The following is a 15807-nucleotide window of genomic DNA, read 5'->3' on the forward strand; positions in this document are numbered from 1 at the left end:
GAAGGTTTAGAGGCCATGATTATTTTCATCATTGTGTCAAGAGATATAGTACTAAAACACTTGAGCGTCTCTCTTGATCCTAGGTCCTGGCAGAGTTGTGCAGACTCAGGACAACTGAGCTTTGAAGGAATACGCAGATTTAAGGCGGAGTCTGTAATTTGCTTTCTCATAATCATAATTTTTTCCTCAAAGAACTTCATGAATTTATCACTGCTATAATGAAAGTCATCCTCTCTTGGGGAATGCTGCTTTTTAGTTAGTTTTGCGACAGTATCAAAAAGGAATTTCGGATTGTTCTTATTTTCCTCAATTAAGTTAGAAAAATAGGATCATCGAGCAGCAGTAAGGGCTCTTCGGTACTGCACGGTACTGTCTTTCCAAGCTCGTCGGAAGACTTCCAGTTTGGTGTGGCGCCATTTCCGTTCCAATTTTCTGGAAGCTTGCTTCAGAGCTCGGTTATTTTCTGTGTACCAGGGAGCTAGTTTCTTATGAGAAATGTTTTTAGTTTTTAGGGGTGCAACTGCATCTAGGGTATTGCGCAAGGTTAAATTGAGTTCCTCAGTTAGGTGGTTAACTGATGTTTGTCCTCTGGCGTCATTGGATAGACAGAGGGAATCTGGAAGGACATCAAGGAATCTTTGTGTTGTCTGTGAATTTATAGCACGACTTTTGATGTTCCTTGGTTGGGGTCTGAGCAGATTATTTGTTGCAATTGCAAACGTAATAAAATGGTGGTCTGATAGTCCAGGATTATGAGGAAAAACATTAAGATCCACAACATTTATTCCATGGGACAAAACTAGGTCCAGCATATGACTGTGACAGTGAGTGGGTCCAGAGACATGTTGGACAAAACCCACTGAGTCGATGATGGCTCCGAAAGCCTTTTGGAGTGGGTCTGTGGACTTTTCCATGTGAATATTAAAGTCACCAAAGATTAGAATATTATCTGCTATGACTACTAGGCTTAAGCCGTGTTTCAGTCAGGCCAATCACATCAAGATTATGATCAGTGATTAGTTCATTGACTATAATTGTCTTTGAAGTAAGGGATCTAACATTAAGTAGCCCTATTTTGAGATGTGAGGTATCATGATCTCTTTCAATAATGACAGGAATGGAGGTGGTCTTTATCCTAGTGAGATTGCTAATGCGAACACCGCCATGTTTAGTTTTGCCCAACCTAGGTTGAGGCACAGACACGGTCTCAATGGTGATAGCTGAGCTGACTACACTGACTGTGCTAGTGGCAGACTCCACTATGCTGGCAGGCTGGCTAACAGCCTGCTGCCTGGCCTGCACCCTATTTCATTGTGGAGCTAGAGGAGTTAGAGCCCTGTCTATGTTGGTAGATAAGATGAGAGCACCCCTCCAGCTTGGATGGAGTCCGTCACTCCTCAGCAGGTCAGGCTTGGTCCTGTTTGTGGGTGAGTCCCAGAAAGAGGGCCAATGATCTACAAATTCTAACTTTTGGGAGGGGCAGAAAACAGTTTTCAACCAGCGATTGAGTTGTGAGACTCTGCTGTAGAGCTCATCACTCCCCCTAACTGGGAGGGGGCCAGAGACAATTACTCGATGCCGACACATCTTTATAGCTGACTTACACGCAGAAGCTATGTTGCGCTTGGTGATCTCTGACTGTTTCATCCTAACATCGTTGGTGCCGACGTGGATAACAATATCTCTATACTCTCTACACTCGCCAGTTTTAGCTTTAGCCAGCACCATCTTCAGATTAGCCTTAACGTCGATAGCCCTGCCCCCCGGTAAACAGTGTATGATCGCTGGATGATTCGTTTTAAGTCTAATACTGCGGGTAATGGAGTCGCCAATGACTAGAGTTTTCAATTTGTCAGAGCTAATGGTGGGAAGCTTCGGCGTCTCAGACCCCGTAACGGGAGGAGTAAAGACCAGAGAAGACTCGGCCTCTGACTCCGACTCGCTGCTTAATGGGGAAAACCGGTTGAAAGTTTCTGTCGGCTGAATGAGCGACACCAGTTGAGCGTTCCTACCGCATTTCCTTCCAGAAACCGTGAGAAAGTTGTCCGGCTGCGGGGACTGTGCCAGGGAATTTATACTACTATCTGTACTTACTGGTGGCACAGACGCTGTTTCATCCTTTCCTACACTGAAATTACCCTTGCCTAACGATTGCGTCTGAAGCCGGGCTTGTAGCACAGCTATCCTCGCCGTAAGGCGAGTACAGCGACTGCAATTAGAAGGCATGTTAATGTTACTACTTAGCTTCGGCTGTTGGAGGTCCTGACGAATCGTGTCCAGATAAAGCGTCCGGAGTGAAAAAGTTGGGGGGGAATATATATGTTGTCAGGTAGCAAAATAGGTTGGCAACAAAACGCACAGCAACTCGAAAACAAGTCTGCAAGTTGTGACCGGAAATGACGTGCAATCAGTAACACATCTGCCACACTGATCTTCAACATGGGGGCCCCTCAGGGGTGCGAGCTTAGTCCCCTCCTGTATTCCCTGTTCACCCACGACTGCGTGGCCAAGCATGACTCCAACACCATCGTTAAGTTCGCTGATGACACATCAGTGGTAGGCCTGATCACCGACAATGATTAGGTAGCCTATAGGGAGGGGAGGCCACACTGCCAGGACAACAACTTCTCCCTCAATGTCAACAAGACAAAGGAGCTGATTGTGGACTACAGGAAAAGGAGGGCTGAACCAGCCCCCATTCTCATCAACGGGACTGCAGTGGAGCAGGTTGAGAGCTTCAAGTTCCTTGTTGTCCATATCACCAACAAACTATCATTGTCCTAACACACCAAGACAGTCGTGACGAGGGCACAACACCTTTTCCCACTCAGGAGACTGAAAAGATTTGGTGTGGTTCCCTCCAAAAAACTTCTACAGCTGCACCATCAAGAGCATCCTGACCGGTTGCATCACCGCCTGGTATGGCAACTGCTCGGCATCCGACCGTAAGGCGCTACAGAGTAGTCAACCTTTTTTATGATTTTTCAATACCGATATTGGAGTACCGAAAAAGGCCAATACCGATTGAAATCGGCAGATTTTTTTATACATTTGTAATAATTACAACAATACTGAATTAACAAAGTTTGCTGCTTCAGTGATTTAGATATTTTTGTCAGATGTTACTATGGAATACAGAAGTATAATTACAAGCATTTCATAAGTGTCAAAGGCTTTTAGTGATAATTTACATGAAGTTGATGCAAAGAGTCAATATTTGCAGTGTTGACCCTTCTTTTTCAAGACCTCTGCAATCTGCCCTGGCATGCTGTCAATTAAAATATCAATGTTTTGTTCACTGAGCCACTTAGTTATCACTTTTGCCTTATGGCAAGGTGTTCATCATGCTGGAAAAGACATTGTTCATCACAAACTGTTCCTGGATGGTTGGGAGAAGTTGCTCTCGGAAGATGTGTTGGTACCATTTCTTTATTCATGGTGTGTTCTTTGGCAAAACTATGAGTGAGCCCACTCCCTTAGCTGAGAAGCAACCCCACACATGAATGGTGTCAGGATGCTTTACTGTTGGCATGACACAGGACTGATGGTAGCGCTCACCTTGTCTTCTCCGGACAAGCTTTTTTCCGGATTCCCCAAACAATTGGAAAGGGGATTCATCAGAGAAAATGACTTTACCCCAGTCCTCGGCAGTCCAATCCCTGTACCTTTTGCAGAATATCAGTCAATCCCTGATGTTTTTCCTAAAGAGAAGTGGCTTCTTTGCTGCCCTTCTTGACAGCAGGCCATACTCAAAGTCTTTGCCTCACTGTGTGTGCAGATGCACTCACACCTGCCTGCTGCCATTCCTGAGCAAGCTCTGTACTGGTGGTGCCCCGATCCCGCAGCTGGCGCTTGCTGGACTTTCTTGGGCGCCCTGAAGCCTTCACAACAATTGAACCGCTCTCCTTGAAGCTCTTGATGATCTATTTAAATGGTTGATTTAGGTGCAATCTTACTGGCAGCAATATCCTTGTCTGTGAAGCCCTCTTTGTGCAAAGCAATGATGACTACACATGTTTCCTTGCAGGTAACCATTGTTGACAGAGGAAGAACAATGATTCCAAGCACCACCCTCCTTTTTAAAGCTTCCAGTCTGTTATTCGAACTCAATCAGCATGGAGTGAGCTCCAGCCTTGTCCTCGTCAACAATCACACCTGTGTTAATGAGAGAATCACTGACATGTCAGCTGGTCCTTTTGTGGCAGGGCTGAAATGCAGTGGGGGCGAAAAAATTGGATTCAGTTCATTTGCATGGCAAAGAGGGACTTTGCAATGAATTGCAATTCATCTGATCATTCTGGAGTATATGCAAATTGTCATCATGCAGACTTTGAAAATTCATATCTGTCATTCTCAACTTTTGGCCACGACTGTACACCAATCAAATAAATAATGAAACCTGTTCAATTTGGTTTATATAATGCAAAAACAAAGTGTTGGAGAAGAAAGTAAAAGTGCAATATGTGCCATGTAAAAAAGCTAACGTTTCAAGTTCCTTGCTCAGAACATATGAAGGCTGATGGTTCCTTTTAACACGAGTCTTCAATATTCCCAGGTAAAAAGTTTTTAGGTTGCAGTTATTATAGGACTATTTCTCTCTACACCATTTGTATTTCATATACCTTTGACTATTGGATGTTCTAATAGGTACTTTAGTATTGCCAGCCTAGTCTCGGGAGTTGATAGGCTTGAAGTCATAAACAGCGCAATGTTTGCAGCAGAGCGAAGAGCTGTGGGCAAATGCAGGAAAGTGCTGTTTGAATGAATGCTTACGAGCCTGCTGCTGCCTACCACCACTCAGTCAGACTGTTCTATCAAATCAAAGACTTTATTATAATATAATACACCGAAATACGAGCCTTAGTTTCCGTATTTGACCATATTACTGACCTATCATTTCGAAAACAGAACGTTTATACTTTCAGTGAAATACGGAACGTTACGTATTTTATCTAATTTTTTAATCTTATTTTGTTCTGTTTTCGCTCGTTAGCATTTAACTAACCGAATCTGATGTCGCTATTAGTTTGTGCCTATTTTGTTCTCATTCTGGTAATCGAGGCCCGAGGGGCTTTTTTGGAGCCTTTTTAGCGCCCCGTGTGTGCGACTACTGAGGACTGTATGACAATATGAAAATCTGTATATTATCCAAGCCTAGTGTGCTCCTTTTTTATAAAAATAAATCATGAAACGCATGCTGGTAGCCTACATACGTTTCATACGTGTAGCTGTGTTGTCGGCCAATCAAAACAGCGATATAGTCAGAAGATCCCTGTTTAGCAAGTGAAGTGGGAGATTTCTAATAAATACAAAATGGAATTTTAAATTGTAATTAAGTTGGCTAAATGAGTAGTAGGCTGGAGTTGTTGTAGACATTGTTGTCGACATTGGCTGGGGAGTGCAGCAAAATAGCCTTGCTACTTTAGCTAGCTAGCTGGTTAACTTAGCTGGCTACTGTAGCTTTACTATTTTCTTTTTATTGAACCTTTATTTAACTAGGCAAGTCAATGATTTGATGCAGTCAAGACGGGCACTCTACTTCCATGCCACACACCGGCCCCTACTCCTCTCTTGCCCCTCCCCCCACCCCTGTGCTGCACTTTGCTTGTTTCAGCAGATCGGCTCTCGAGTTGCAGGAGCAATACTCCATTTGAAGTTTACCCCCCCAGTTTTTATTTTTCTTTAAAACACATGTATTTCAATTATCTGAATATATCCCAAAAATATCACTTTCAAATGCCCATCCCTAGTGTGCGTCAAACAAGTCCGTGTGCTGTCACTCTCGTTCTGACTGAGGGTAGCAAGCTGTGACATTCCTTGTGTGAAGAAAAATAGAGCATTTTCACAGCTGCTCCCTTTTCCCCCACTGGAAAAGGGAGCAAAAAAATTGGTTAGAGACAAGTTGAAGGGTCTGGTTAGTGCATAAATCCATGCAGTGTTTTGAAGCTGTGGCGTTTTGTACGTTTACCTAAATAATCCCGGGGTTTGTAACCAATACAGAATATCAGGGTGAGTGTGTTTTGAACCATGCACACCGCTAGCTTCAGGTGTGGTTGTATGTAAGCCGTTCACATAAGCACCCAGAGGTCATGGGATTATGTGTGTTGTTGCCATGCAACCTCACTCGTGTGATACCACTCCTTACCACCACTGCCCCACTTCTCATTAAACCTATAGGCTGCGTGCTCATGATGCGTGGCTTTATTTTAGGCTCCAGAGAGCGAGGGAAATGGAGAGAGATTCATCCTTTCTGCTTGGCTTGAAGATGCAGACGGACTCAGCCTCCTCATCCTGTATGACAAACCTCTTCCCTCAGTGTTTAGACGATTAAGGAAACTGGACAACTGATCAGAATATATATATTTTTTTAAATCACTTAGCATCACTTCCAGCATATTATGTGAGGTCCATTCCAGTAGCCCTCTTCCTCCTTTGGTTTCTGCTTACTGACCCTAGAGTACGGAGATTACTTTACCTGGACGGCAGGTTCATAGCATGGCACAGATGGATTTAGAGTTGTGTTTGCATTGCTTTCCGCACCGGAGCACACAGACCCTAGTCACTCCAACTCAACGTTTTCCTCGGCAGCAGAACAATCCGCATCAGTGGAGCGGGAACTCCTTGTGAGAGAGCGGGATAGACCAGGAGATGCAGCAGAGAGTGAACTCCGCGTAAGTGTGGCACCTAGCCATCCAGCCCTCCTTACTTTCCTAACAGGCTGGTAGGACAGGAGACTGAGGTGCATGATTATGCACAATCTCTTTTCTCTCTCTTTGTTATTCATCTCTACCAGACAGTGTAGGGTTCTTGGAATTACCCATATCTTATTCCCCTAAATATAATTTGTAAGGCTTTGCTTTTTGTTTGGGTGAGTTAATGCTATGATTCTATATTTCATTGATCGATTGTTGGAGTCCACATTAATTGGCTCCATTGATCTAGACAAATTGCGATCTATATAATGATGTAGCATATGTTCCCTAGGTTCTCCTCCTGTACTTACAACTTGATGCTCCTTTGAGTTTTTCTAGTCTTCATTCATATTATGACAAGCTACATTCTCCCCATTTCATTTGAATATGGCTCCAAATGTCACATTTTTGTTTTTTCGAAAATTGCACATGAAAAACTTTTATTTTACATTGGAATAAAGCAAACTCCTAACTCAAATTGATGACCACTAAAGAAAACAGTTGAAGTTTAATAATGAAATAGGCAATGTTAGAGATTGGATGATAAACCAAATATTATTGACACTGACCATATTAATCACTTATCGCAGGCATTTTGCTCAGCTCTAAGCTGTATGTTTGCTAGACCTTGTGGGTACCAGTTAAGGAGGACAATCCCAATCGTGGGGGGAAAGCGTGATTGGCTCGTTTCCCCTCATGACCGCTGGCAGCTCAGCTGAGGTGCATCGCTGATCTAAAGTGGTGCAGTTTCATTACTTGTTGACGCTGATAAGGAGTGACTTGACATCTTCTGAGATATTTTAGCATGGTGGCATCCATTGTGAGAGGAGGAATGGGGAAAAACAGGAGAGGGAATGCACATGAGAACTAGGGCCAGATATAAATGGTCATTCCTCAATCGAACATTAACAAGCTGAGTCTGCCGTCTCAGCCCTAGAGATGTGGCCCTTGGAAATCGAGAGGTCTCGTCCCTGTCCCTCTCTCCTTCCTGCCCTCCACTCCATCCGTCCAGGGCTAACCAGAGGTCATGTCCTGAATGCTCAAACACAGATGCATTTCTGATTCATCAATTTGATTTGAGGAGCCTGGCACAATTTGAGGGTTCAAGCTGTGAAATACTTTCCCCAAAAATAATTTTGAAACCTCTTCCTTTAAAGTGGCTATTTTGAACTACAAATAATCTAATTGTGTAAGGCCATCTGTAGAGGAATCTCACATTGGTCCTGCCAAATAATGTTTTCAGTGAGTAGTCTAATGAAATTGGGTAGCCTAAATGCTAGAGTTTTTACATGGCCATATTTGATGTGAAAATATAAGCTAGGTCGGTCTACACCTAAAACATTTAGTCAGAGGTGAACCTTGATGTGCCTCACTAAAGCTGCATGTGACTAGACACCATCTCAGCAGCTTCGGAGGGAGGTAGTTTTTTTATGAAAAATTACAGTTCTCAGCCTGTAGCCTCCTGTGGCAGAAACCCTTCCACAGGTTGTCAGTCCAAATGGAACACTCTGAATGGTCTGAAAATTGCTATGGTGAACGTCAGCACCCTGGGAATCTAATGCAATAGTCTGTTTGTTCTATATAGATTTCAGAAATACTTTTGAGAGAATTTCAGGATTTCAGCTTGTTCATATTGCCCTGAATACTCTTGCACATTGGTTTCGAAGGTCAAAACTGTTATATTCTTCACTCAGCTAATTGAGGGGGGAAAAAAACATTTTGTATTGGTTAATCCTCTCAGGATACACTAGTGTACTGGCTATATGCGATACACACTGACTCAAATGGAGGATTTTAAATAATTTGCTTGCTATGTTTCCTTCCGCAACTGTCAAGACACGTCATTACAGCAGCCACTAACTCTGTCTGCCCGCACTATGCTGTGTGTGAACGCTCTCTGTGGGTTTCAGATAGGAGCCTCCCATCTAGTCCTCAACACTAAATCTACCCAACTCTCTTCCTCTTTCTCATGAGCGGTGTGAATTTCTGACTTTGCATTAAATTAGTCTTGCTTTTTCACTTTGTGCCAGCTGCATATGTCATGTGCTTGAAATGGAGGCCCTCTTCTATCATGTTGTTGAAGTGAAGGAGCCTCTGTTGCCTGCTGTCATGTGATGTAACTCCCTGTACCTGTGCTTCCTGTGAGAAAGGGGTGCCTAGACTCTGCGAGGAGAGTGCCTGCTTCCACTGTGTGGGTGGGTGGAGGTTTGTTTTGCTTTTTACCTAGCCTATTAGGTGAAGGACAGTCATGTTTGCATGACCAGTCAGTTTTATTGTTGACAAGTTTAGTTTGTTCTTTTAGTGCACAGTATGTAGGATACAGAGCAGCCTTATTTTATTTTTTTTAAGAGGTAGTGCTTAAGGGTTAAACTAGTAGCTGCCAGTAGGAACAGCCAGAGCAGAGCTTCATTGTGCTGCTCTTGATTCATGCACTGACACAACGAGGCATTCCTCAGGCTGATAAAACTAGCGTGTCCTATCGCTGCTGTCATGGTTTATGTTCATACCCCATTCATCACAACACCCTGGCTAACCCCCGCCTCCCCCATCCCCCAAAATGCTCTAACTTACACCTATATAAAAAATAAGCTTGTACATTAGTGAGGACTGCATTGTCATAGGGTGTAACAACTTAATTTTGATAAAACATTGCTTAGTTTCCATGCTTTTGTTGCTTTGAAAATGACTATGCAGTAGCTTGAGTAACTTCTAACTGGTTACTGCACATAGGTCATGGAATATATATATATATATATATATAGACATTTTTAATTTTAAATATGGCAAATGGAAAGTGTTTCTACGTGCTCATCTCTCAATGAATAAACTTACGCACACAAGCGGTTTCAGACGTGGTGGGAGTGGAACACCTTATGACAGGTGTTGCAATGAAAAATATGACAAGCATCGGTCTAACACTATAAAAAGGAACACTGAAATTATTCAATAATAATCTAATATTTGCAAGAGTTGCACTTTTAGAATGTATGCAAGAAAATTAGCCCAAAAAACATTCACACCGTTGCCCCATGGCTAATCAGCCATCTCTTTCTACTCACACAGCCACCATCGGACACCATCGTGACAATAACAGCTATACAGACAGTTCTGATCTAAGGCAATTTAAATTCTCTCCAGTGCAGCGACAATGTAGTTTAGCAAACCTGGACGTCTGTCCAAGCCACAGCTGGCCGGTACAGCTCCGCTCAGGAAGAAAGACACACAGTCATGGGGAGTTTCACTGTAGGAACCCACCTGCCTTAGCATTAACACTCCACTCCCTGTGAATCTGCACAGCAGCACTGAGATTACTGTGGACCATTTTTATAGAGGAATCCTTTGACCCTATCCTCACTGGAAGGTTTAATAATGAAGTCAATCCATGCACAGCTCTCTCTCTCTGCTTCCTCCGGATGGAACCCCCGCTGTCTTCTGGCCTGTAAAATATGATGATGAGAGGATGCTCTGTGTACATATCTCATGGTGCAGGTAATGCATGTGTTGGCAAGCCATGTGTTGTTCCCTTTACAGGCTGAGGGGTTAATAGTTGCTGGATAAATAAATAATGAAAGAAACAACCGTGACCAACAGTGGAGATGGAGAGGAAAAAAGCCTGGAGCTGCTGCGTCTTTAGTGGAATCACAACCCCGGTTGTGCTGATATTTTTTGACCCCGAGCTACAAAGCAGACTGTGTGTAGGCAAACACCAAATGACTCACCCCTGGATCAGACTCTTTCCTCTGCTGTTATTGTGTTGTCGTTGTTTCAGATCGAGACGGGCAGGATATTTGCTCTATGCAAATGTTGGGTGAATAATATGGTTCTCTATACACTAGGAAAGATGCATTTGAAATGAGAATAATCATGAATCAATTTTAGCATATCTTTCAGAGTTTGAAATTTACAGTAGGCTTAGGCTTGCTTAGACACTTGATAAACCCATCTTTTCAATATATACACCTTTTTAGTTTAGGCAGATGTTGGAAAGATGCTAAGTGAAGACCTGAACATCCAATTCAACAGCAGTACTGTTGGTTCAGGCCAACATGTATCTTCCACCCCACTTTTTGTAGGCATTGTACTATAGTCAGTCTCCATGCTGACTGATGTATCCATGCCCCTATAAACATGACGGGGTACAGAGTACAAGTTAATTGAGGTAGATATGTACATATAGGTAGAGGTAAAGTGACTAGGCAACAGGATAGATAATAAACAGTAGCAGCAGAGTATGTGATGAGTCAAAGGAGTTAGTGCAAAAAGGGTCAATACAGATATGTCAACTATTTAGCAGTCTCTCAATCATACGCTCACTTCTCACATCTGTCTTCCTCAGTCTCTCCATCAAACAAAACCTTCAGCCTGCCAGTCTCTTAACCCCCTCCCAGGAGCTCCACTGGCCTTTTTCCCCGTCCACAGCACACCTACTACCCCCACACCAGACTTCATCGCTATCATTTTATTTTTCATTTTTTTTACAATAGCATACCCCTGCTCCTCTAAACCAGATGGGAGCACTTAAAGTCTTGTTTGAAAATAACTGTGACAACCCATTCATCTCCCCCTGTTCTGTGGTGTTAGCCCAAAATCTGGGCCAATGTGTAAATGTTTCACCCATCTGGCGGGAACGTTAAGTCGGTGACCTGTGAAGCTTTAACCAGTGGTAGAAAAGCTTCTGTTTGACTAAAAAAGCGGCCTGCCTTTAATGGTGCGGCTGAAGCTTAAAAAGCTTTTGCCGTTTACGCTCCGTTCCACTCTCCTCTCGCCTGTTTTAGTGGCTGCTCTATATAGGTAGACGAGAGGGTAAAATCTTGGTGCAGTTTCTTACGAGCTTAATATTTCAGAAGATGTCTATGTAATGTTATGCTCACACTCGCTGTTGACTTGAGAATTGACCCTAGAGTCCTAGACACTCAAACTCAGTGGTGTCTTTTTAAACGCATAACATGAATAGTGGTGATCCCTCCTTGTTTTGGCTAGCATAGTTTGCTGGCATTTTAGTCTTATCTAGTTTTATGTAGACTAGACAAGAGCATTCTATCAAGTCCAAGAGTAAGGCCGTATACTACGATCTCTGCGAGACCAAGAACCCCAAAACAAAGCCTAGTCCCAAGTCAAGACTATAACATAACAGACCCAGCCGAGTACAGGGTTATTTTGACCAGCAGGCTTGGCCTATTTGTTTGCCTTGAATCAGTCACAAAGAATCCCTGTGTGGTTGTTAGGGTTTTATGAATGAGGATTAGTAAAGAAATGATCTAATTTATAAAACTCTTGAATCAGACTTTTTTTTTTTTTTTTTTTTTTTTTTAGGAGACATGGATGAATGAGTGTTAACCACTGAAGGATTACTAATGATGGACCAATGAGTAAAATGTCCATTGAATATGTGACTCCATTGAGTCTGTGTGGGAGCGGATGACTGTAACAAACTGAGAATGGTTTGAGATGTTGGGAACTGAAAGCGTTCATGTGACTGAATGGAATAGCCTAAGCTAATGATGGATGGGGTGAACAATGGAGTGGGTATTTGGATGAATGTGGTAAGTCAATTTATGAATGACACTGCAGCACAGTTAATCATAAATTCAGTGATTTTATTTATTATTCATATTGTTTTACAAAGTGAACCAAATTTGAACTTGCACAGCTATTAGGACGATTATTTTTGCATCACAGAAGTGTTCCATTTTTGTTTTTGAATTTAAGTGTTTGAATCACATTCTGGCTAATGTCACGCTGTGCCACAAGCCTACATAGACTTTGTGTTACTGTGTGTATGTCCCTTCCCGCTCGAGTTCTCTCAGGTGGTGTGCTTCATAGAACACAGCCTTAGTGTTGACAATGTCTCCCAGAGAGAGAGAAATGTGTAATATTGCGAGCTGAATACAGAGGGCAAAATGGTGTACATGTAGGCCTAGGTATCCAAGGTTGACGATGCCCGTCCCTCCCTCCCTCCCTTTGTTTTAGGTGGTACCATGGGAAGCTGGACCGGACCATTGCTGAGGAGCGGTTGCGGCAGGCCAAGACTCCTGGCAGCTACCTCATCAGGGAGAGTGACCGCCGTCCCGGCTCCTTTGTCCTGTCCTTCCTCAGCTTGACCAGCGTGGTCAACCATTTCAGGTCAGTCAAAGCATACACACACACACGGAGTTAATTAATTCACAATGCATTAGTCATGACGCAGGTCAATCGCACAGACACAGAAGTCTCCATGACCTGTATATCGTAGGCTACAAACCTTTGTTTGTAGTCCCATGGTTCTTAAACTTTTTCAGCTCGAGACCCAAACAAGAAATGAACTGCTATCCCTTGACCTATCCCTGTGGGTTACAGATACAGACACTATGAATACTGCACAAACCACTGAGTCTAAGTTTATAGCCTTAGCCACCATGTCTCTTAACAGCCTGCATCACAGAACAGAAAGTGAGCCAATGCAGATGTTAGACATAGCATTCAGGATCCCATTGCTGGCTCCTTTGGGGCAAGTGTGTGGGTGAAGGTGAGACTTGTCTTTGACAGAGGGGTGCATGGGTGGACGGCCCGGCAACCATGCTTCCGATTACCAGCAGGCAGGACATTACCTCCATCCCCTCATTACCTTTTGGGGCTCAGGTAGCCTAGTGGTTAGATCGTTTGGCCTGTAACCCGAAAGGGTGTGGATTTAATTCCCAAGCTGACAAGGTAAAAATCTGTTCTGCCCCTGAACAAGGTAGTTAACCCACTGTTCCCCGGTAGGCCGTCATTGTAAATAAGAATTTGTTCTTAACGGACTTGCCTAGTTAAATAAAGGTGTTAAAAAAAACACCCCCTTATCTTAGTATTGTGTCTCCATCAGACATTAGCCCCTGACAACACTACCCACTCACATCTACTGAAATGTGGAGAAGTAATGACCTTTTCACAGCACTCATGGTGTGTGAAGTTTTCTGTGCTTTGGATGGCTGTGAGAGTGATGTTAGTCAGAACATGCATGCAGCCATCCACAAATAGCAGTTCTGTCTGCCCTATCTTGGCTCTGTGTCCAAAATACTGTGGGGTCCTTTTGTAGCTCATTTGGTAGAGCATAGCACTTGTAACGCCAGGATAGTGGGTTAAATTTCCGGGACGGCCCATACGTAAAATGTATGCAAGTCGCTTTGGATAAAAGCGTTTGCTAAATGGCATATTTATTAATACCTTCAGGGTGTGTGCACTGTACATTCAACTGTATTCATTCCAGTTCGTTATATCTGTCGATAAGGCCCGGCCTGCATTCATGACATCACCCGCGCCTGGACCAGATCAACACCAAGCATTTCAATAGATGACTGAATAACGTATGGGGAAATGATGGCATCTCATTCACAGCATTTCTTTAGAGACATGATAGCGTTGATGCTGGAAACCCTTGTGGAATGGTATTAGGAAGGCAAGGTTAAACAATAGCCTAACCATGGGAAGATGTCCTTGAATGGTGTCTAATCTACTGTACATTAGTCAGACAGAGATTTGCTCAACAGATGGGCTGCAACTGAAGGATTATTCTAGGCTCCCCACTGTTAGCTTGGCTCGCCAAGACTTTAATCATGCCATTGTCATCATTACTGGAGTAATTTCACACCCGACTATAATCAGTTGAGTCATGATAGTTTAATGCATCTGTTCTCCTTTTTGTTTCACAGATCCCAGGGCAACTGGGCCTAATTTTAGCACTGTGCTGTTCTGCTCTTGTACTTTTTGATGGTTTGAGTTGAATTTGTGGAAAGTGTAGCAAACTTATTTCTGCTGATTTTTAATTGTTCAAACTGACAATTGAATTTAGGCCTTTATTTTCATACTTAATATTTTCTGCACACAGCACATTTTGCTTAGCGAATCAATTTGATATTGTGCTCTGTGTATCTGTGCATGTTTACAGGATAATCGCCATGTGTGGAGACTATTACATTGGCGGGCGCCGGTTCTCGTCCCTGTCGGACCTGATTGGTTATTACAGCTATGTGTCTTGCCTGTTGAAAGGTGAAAAGCTGCTATCACCCGTGGCTCCCCCAGAGGTAAGATTCCATTACGCTCAAGAGTAGAAACGGAGGTAAGACTCCCCCCCCCCTACATACTCAATGTACAGTACCTTCAAAGTGTTCACACCCCTTGACTTAACATTTAGTAGTTATAGGCTGGATTTAAAATGTATTAAATTTGGCCTACACAACACCCAATAATGTCAAAGTAGAATTATGTTTTTAGAAATGTTTACGTAAATGTCTTGGGTCAATCAGTATTCAACCTCTTTGTTATGGCAAGCCTAAATAAGTTCAGGAGTAAACATTTGCATAACTTAAATAAGTTGACTCACTCTGTGTTTAACATTTTATTTTTGACTACTTCATCTCTATACCCCACCCACGCAATTATCTGTAAGGTCCCCCAGTCGAGCAAGGAATTTCAAACACAGAACCAACCCTAAAGACCAGGGAGGTTTTTCAATGCCTCGCAAAAAAGGGCACCTATTGGTAACCTAACAGTTGTGGCTACTTCACGTGGTGTATTGTTTTCTCTAATTTCTTGCCCTTTGTGCTGTTGTCTGTAGCCAATAATGTGTGTACCATGTTTTGTGATGCTACCATGCTGGGTTGTTGTCTTAGGTCTCTCTTTATGTAGTGTTGTCTCTCTTGTCGTGATGTTTGTCTTATTTAAAAAAAAATCCCAGCCCCTGTCCACGCAGGAGACCTTTTTGGTAGGCCATCATTGTAAATAAGAATTTGTTCTTAACTCACTAGCCTAGTTAAAAGGTAAAGATTTGGTAAAGATTTAAAAAGCAGACATTGAACATCCCTTTGAGCATGGTGAAGTTATTATTTACACTTTGGATGGGCTATCAATACACCCAGTCACTACAAAGATACAAGCGTCCTTCCTAACTCAGTTGCCGGAGAGTTATGATACCGCTCAGGGATTTTACCATGAGGCCAATGGTGACTTTAAAACAGAGTTTAATGGCTGTGATAGAACTGAGGATGGATCAACAATATTGCAGTTACTACACAGTACTAACCTAATTGACAGTGAAAAGGAAGCCTGTACAGAATAAGAAGTATTCCAAAATATGCATCCTAGTTGCAACAAAGCACTA

At 42.9% G+C, this 15807-nt stretch overlaps 1 protein-coding gene across 3 annotated transcripts in view; it reads left to right on the forward strand.

Annotated features, from left to right (window-relative positions):
• Positions 1-15807, forward strand: part of LOC135521447 (ras GTPase-activating protein 1-like) — a 47488-nt gene that overhangs the window by 10702 nt on the left and 20979 nt on the right. For all 3 annotated transcript variants that reach the window (XM_064947305.1, XM_064947316.1, XM_064947342.1), the window contains 2 exons: positions 12663-12815; positions 14596-14731. In XM_064947305.1, the coding sequence (XP_064803377.1) occupies positions 12663-12815; positions 14596-14731 (289 nt within the window). The remainder of the gene's footprint in view (positions 1-12662; positions 12816-14595; positions 14732-15807) is intronic.

This window comes from Oncorhynchus masou, chromosome 1, assembly GCF_036934945.1.
Source record: "Oncorhynchus masou masou isolate Uvic2021 chromosome 1, UVic_Omas_1.1, whole genome shotgun sequence".
Classification (NCBI taxonomy): domain Eukaryota; kingdom Metazoa; phylum Chordata; class Actinopteri; order Salmoniformes; family Salmonidae; genus Oncorhynchus; species Oncorhynchus masou.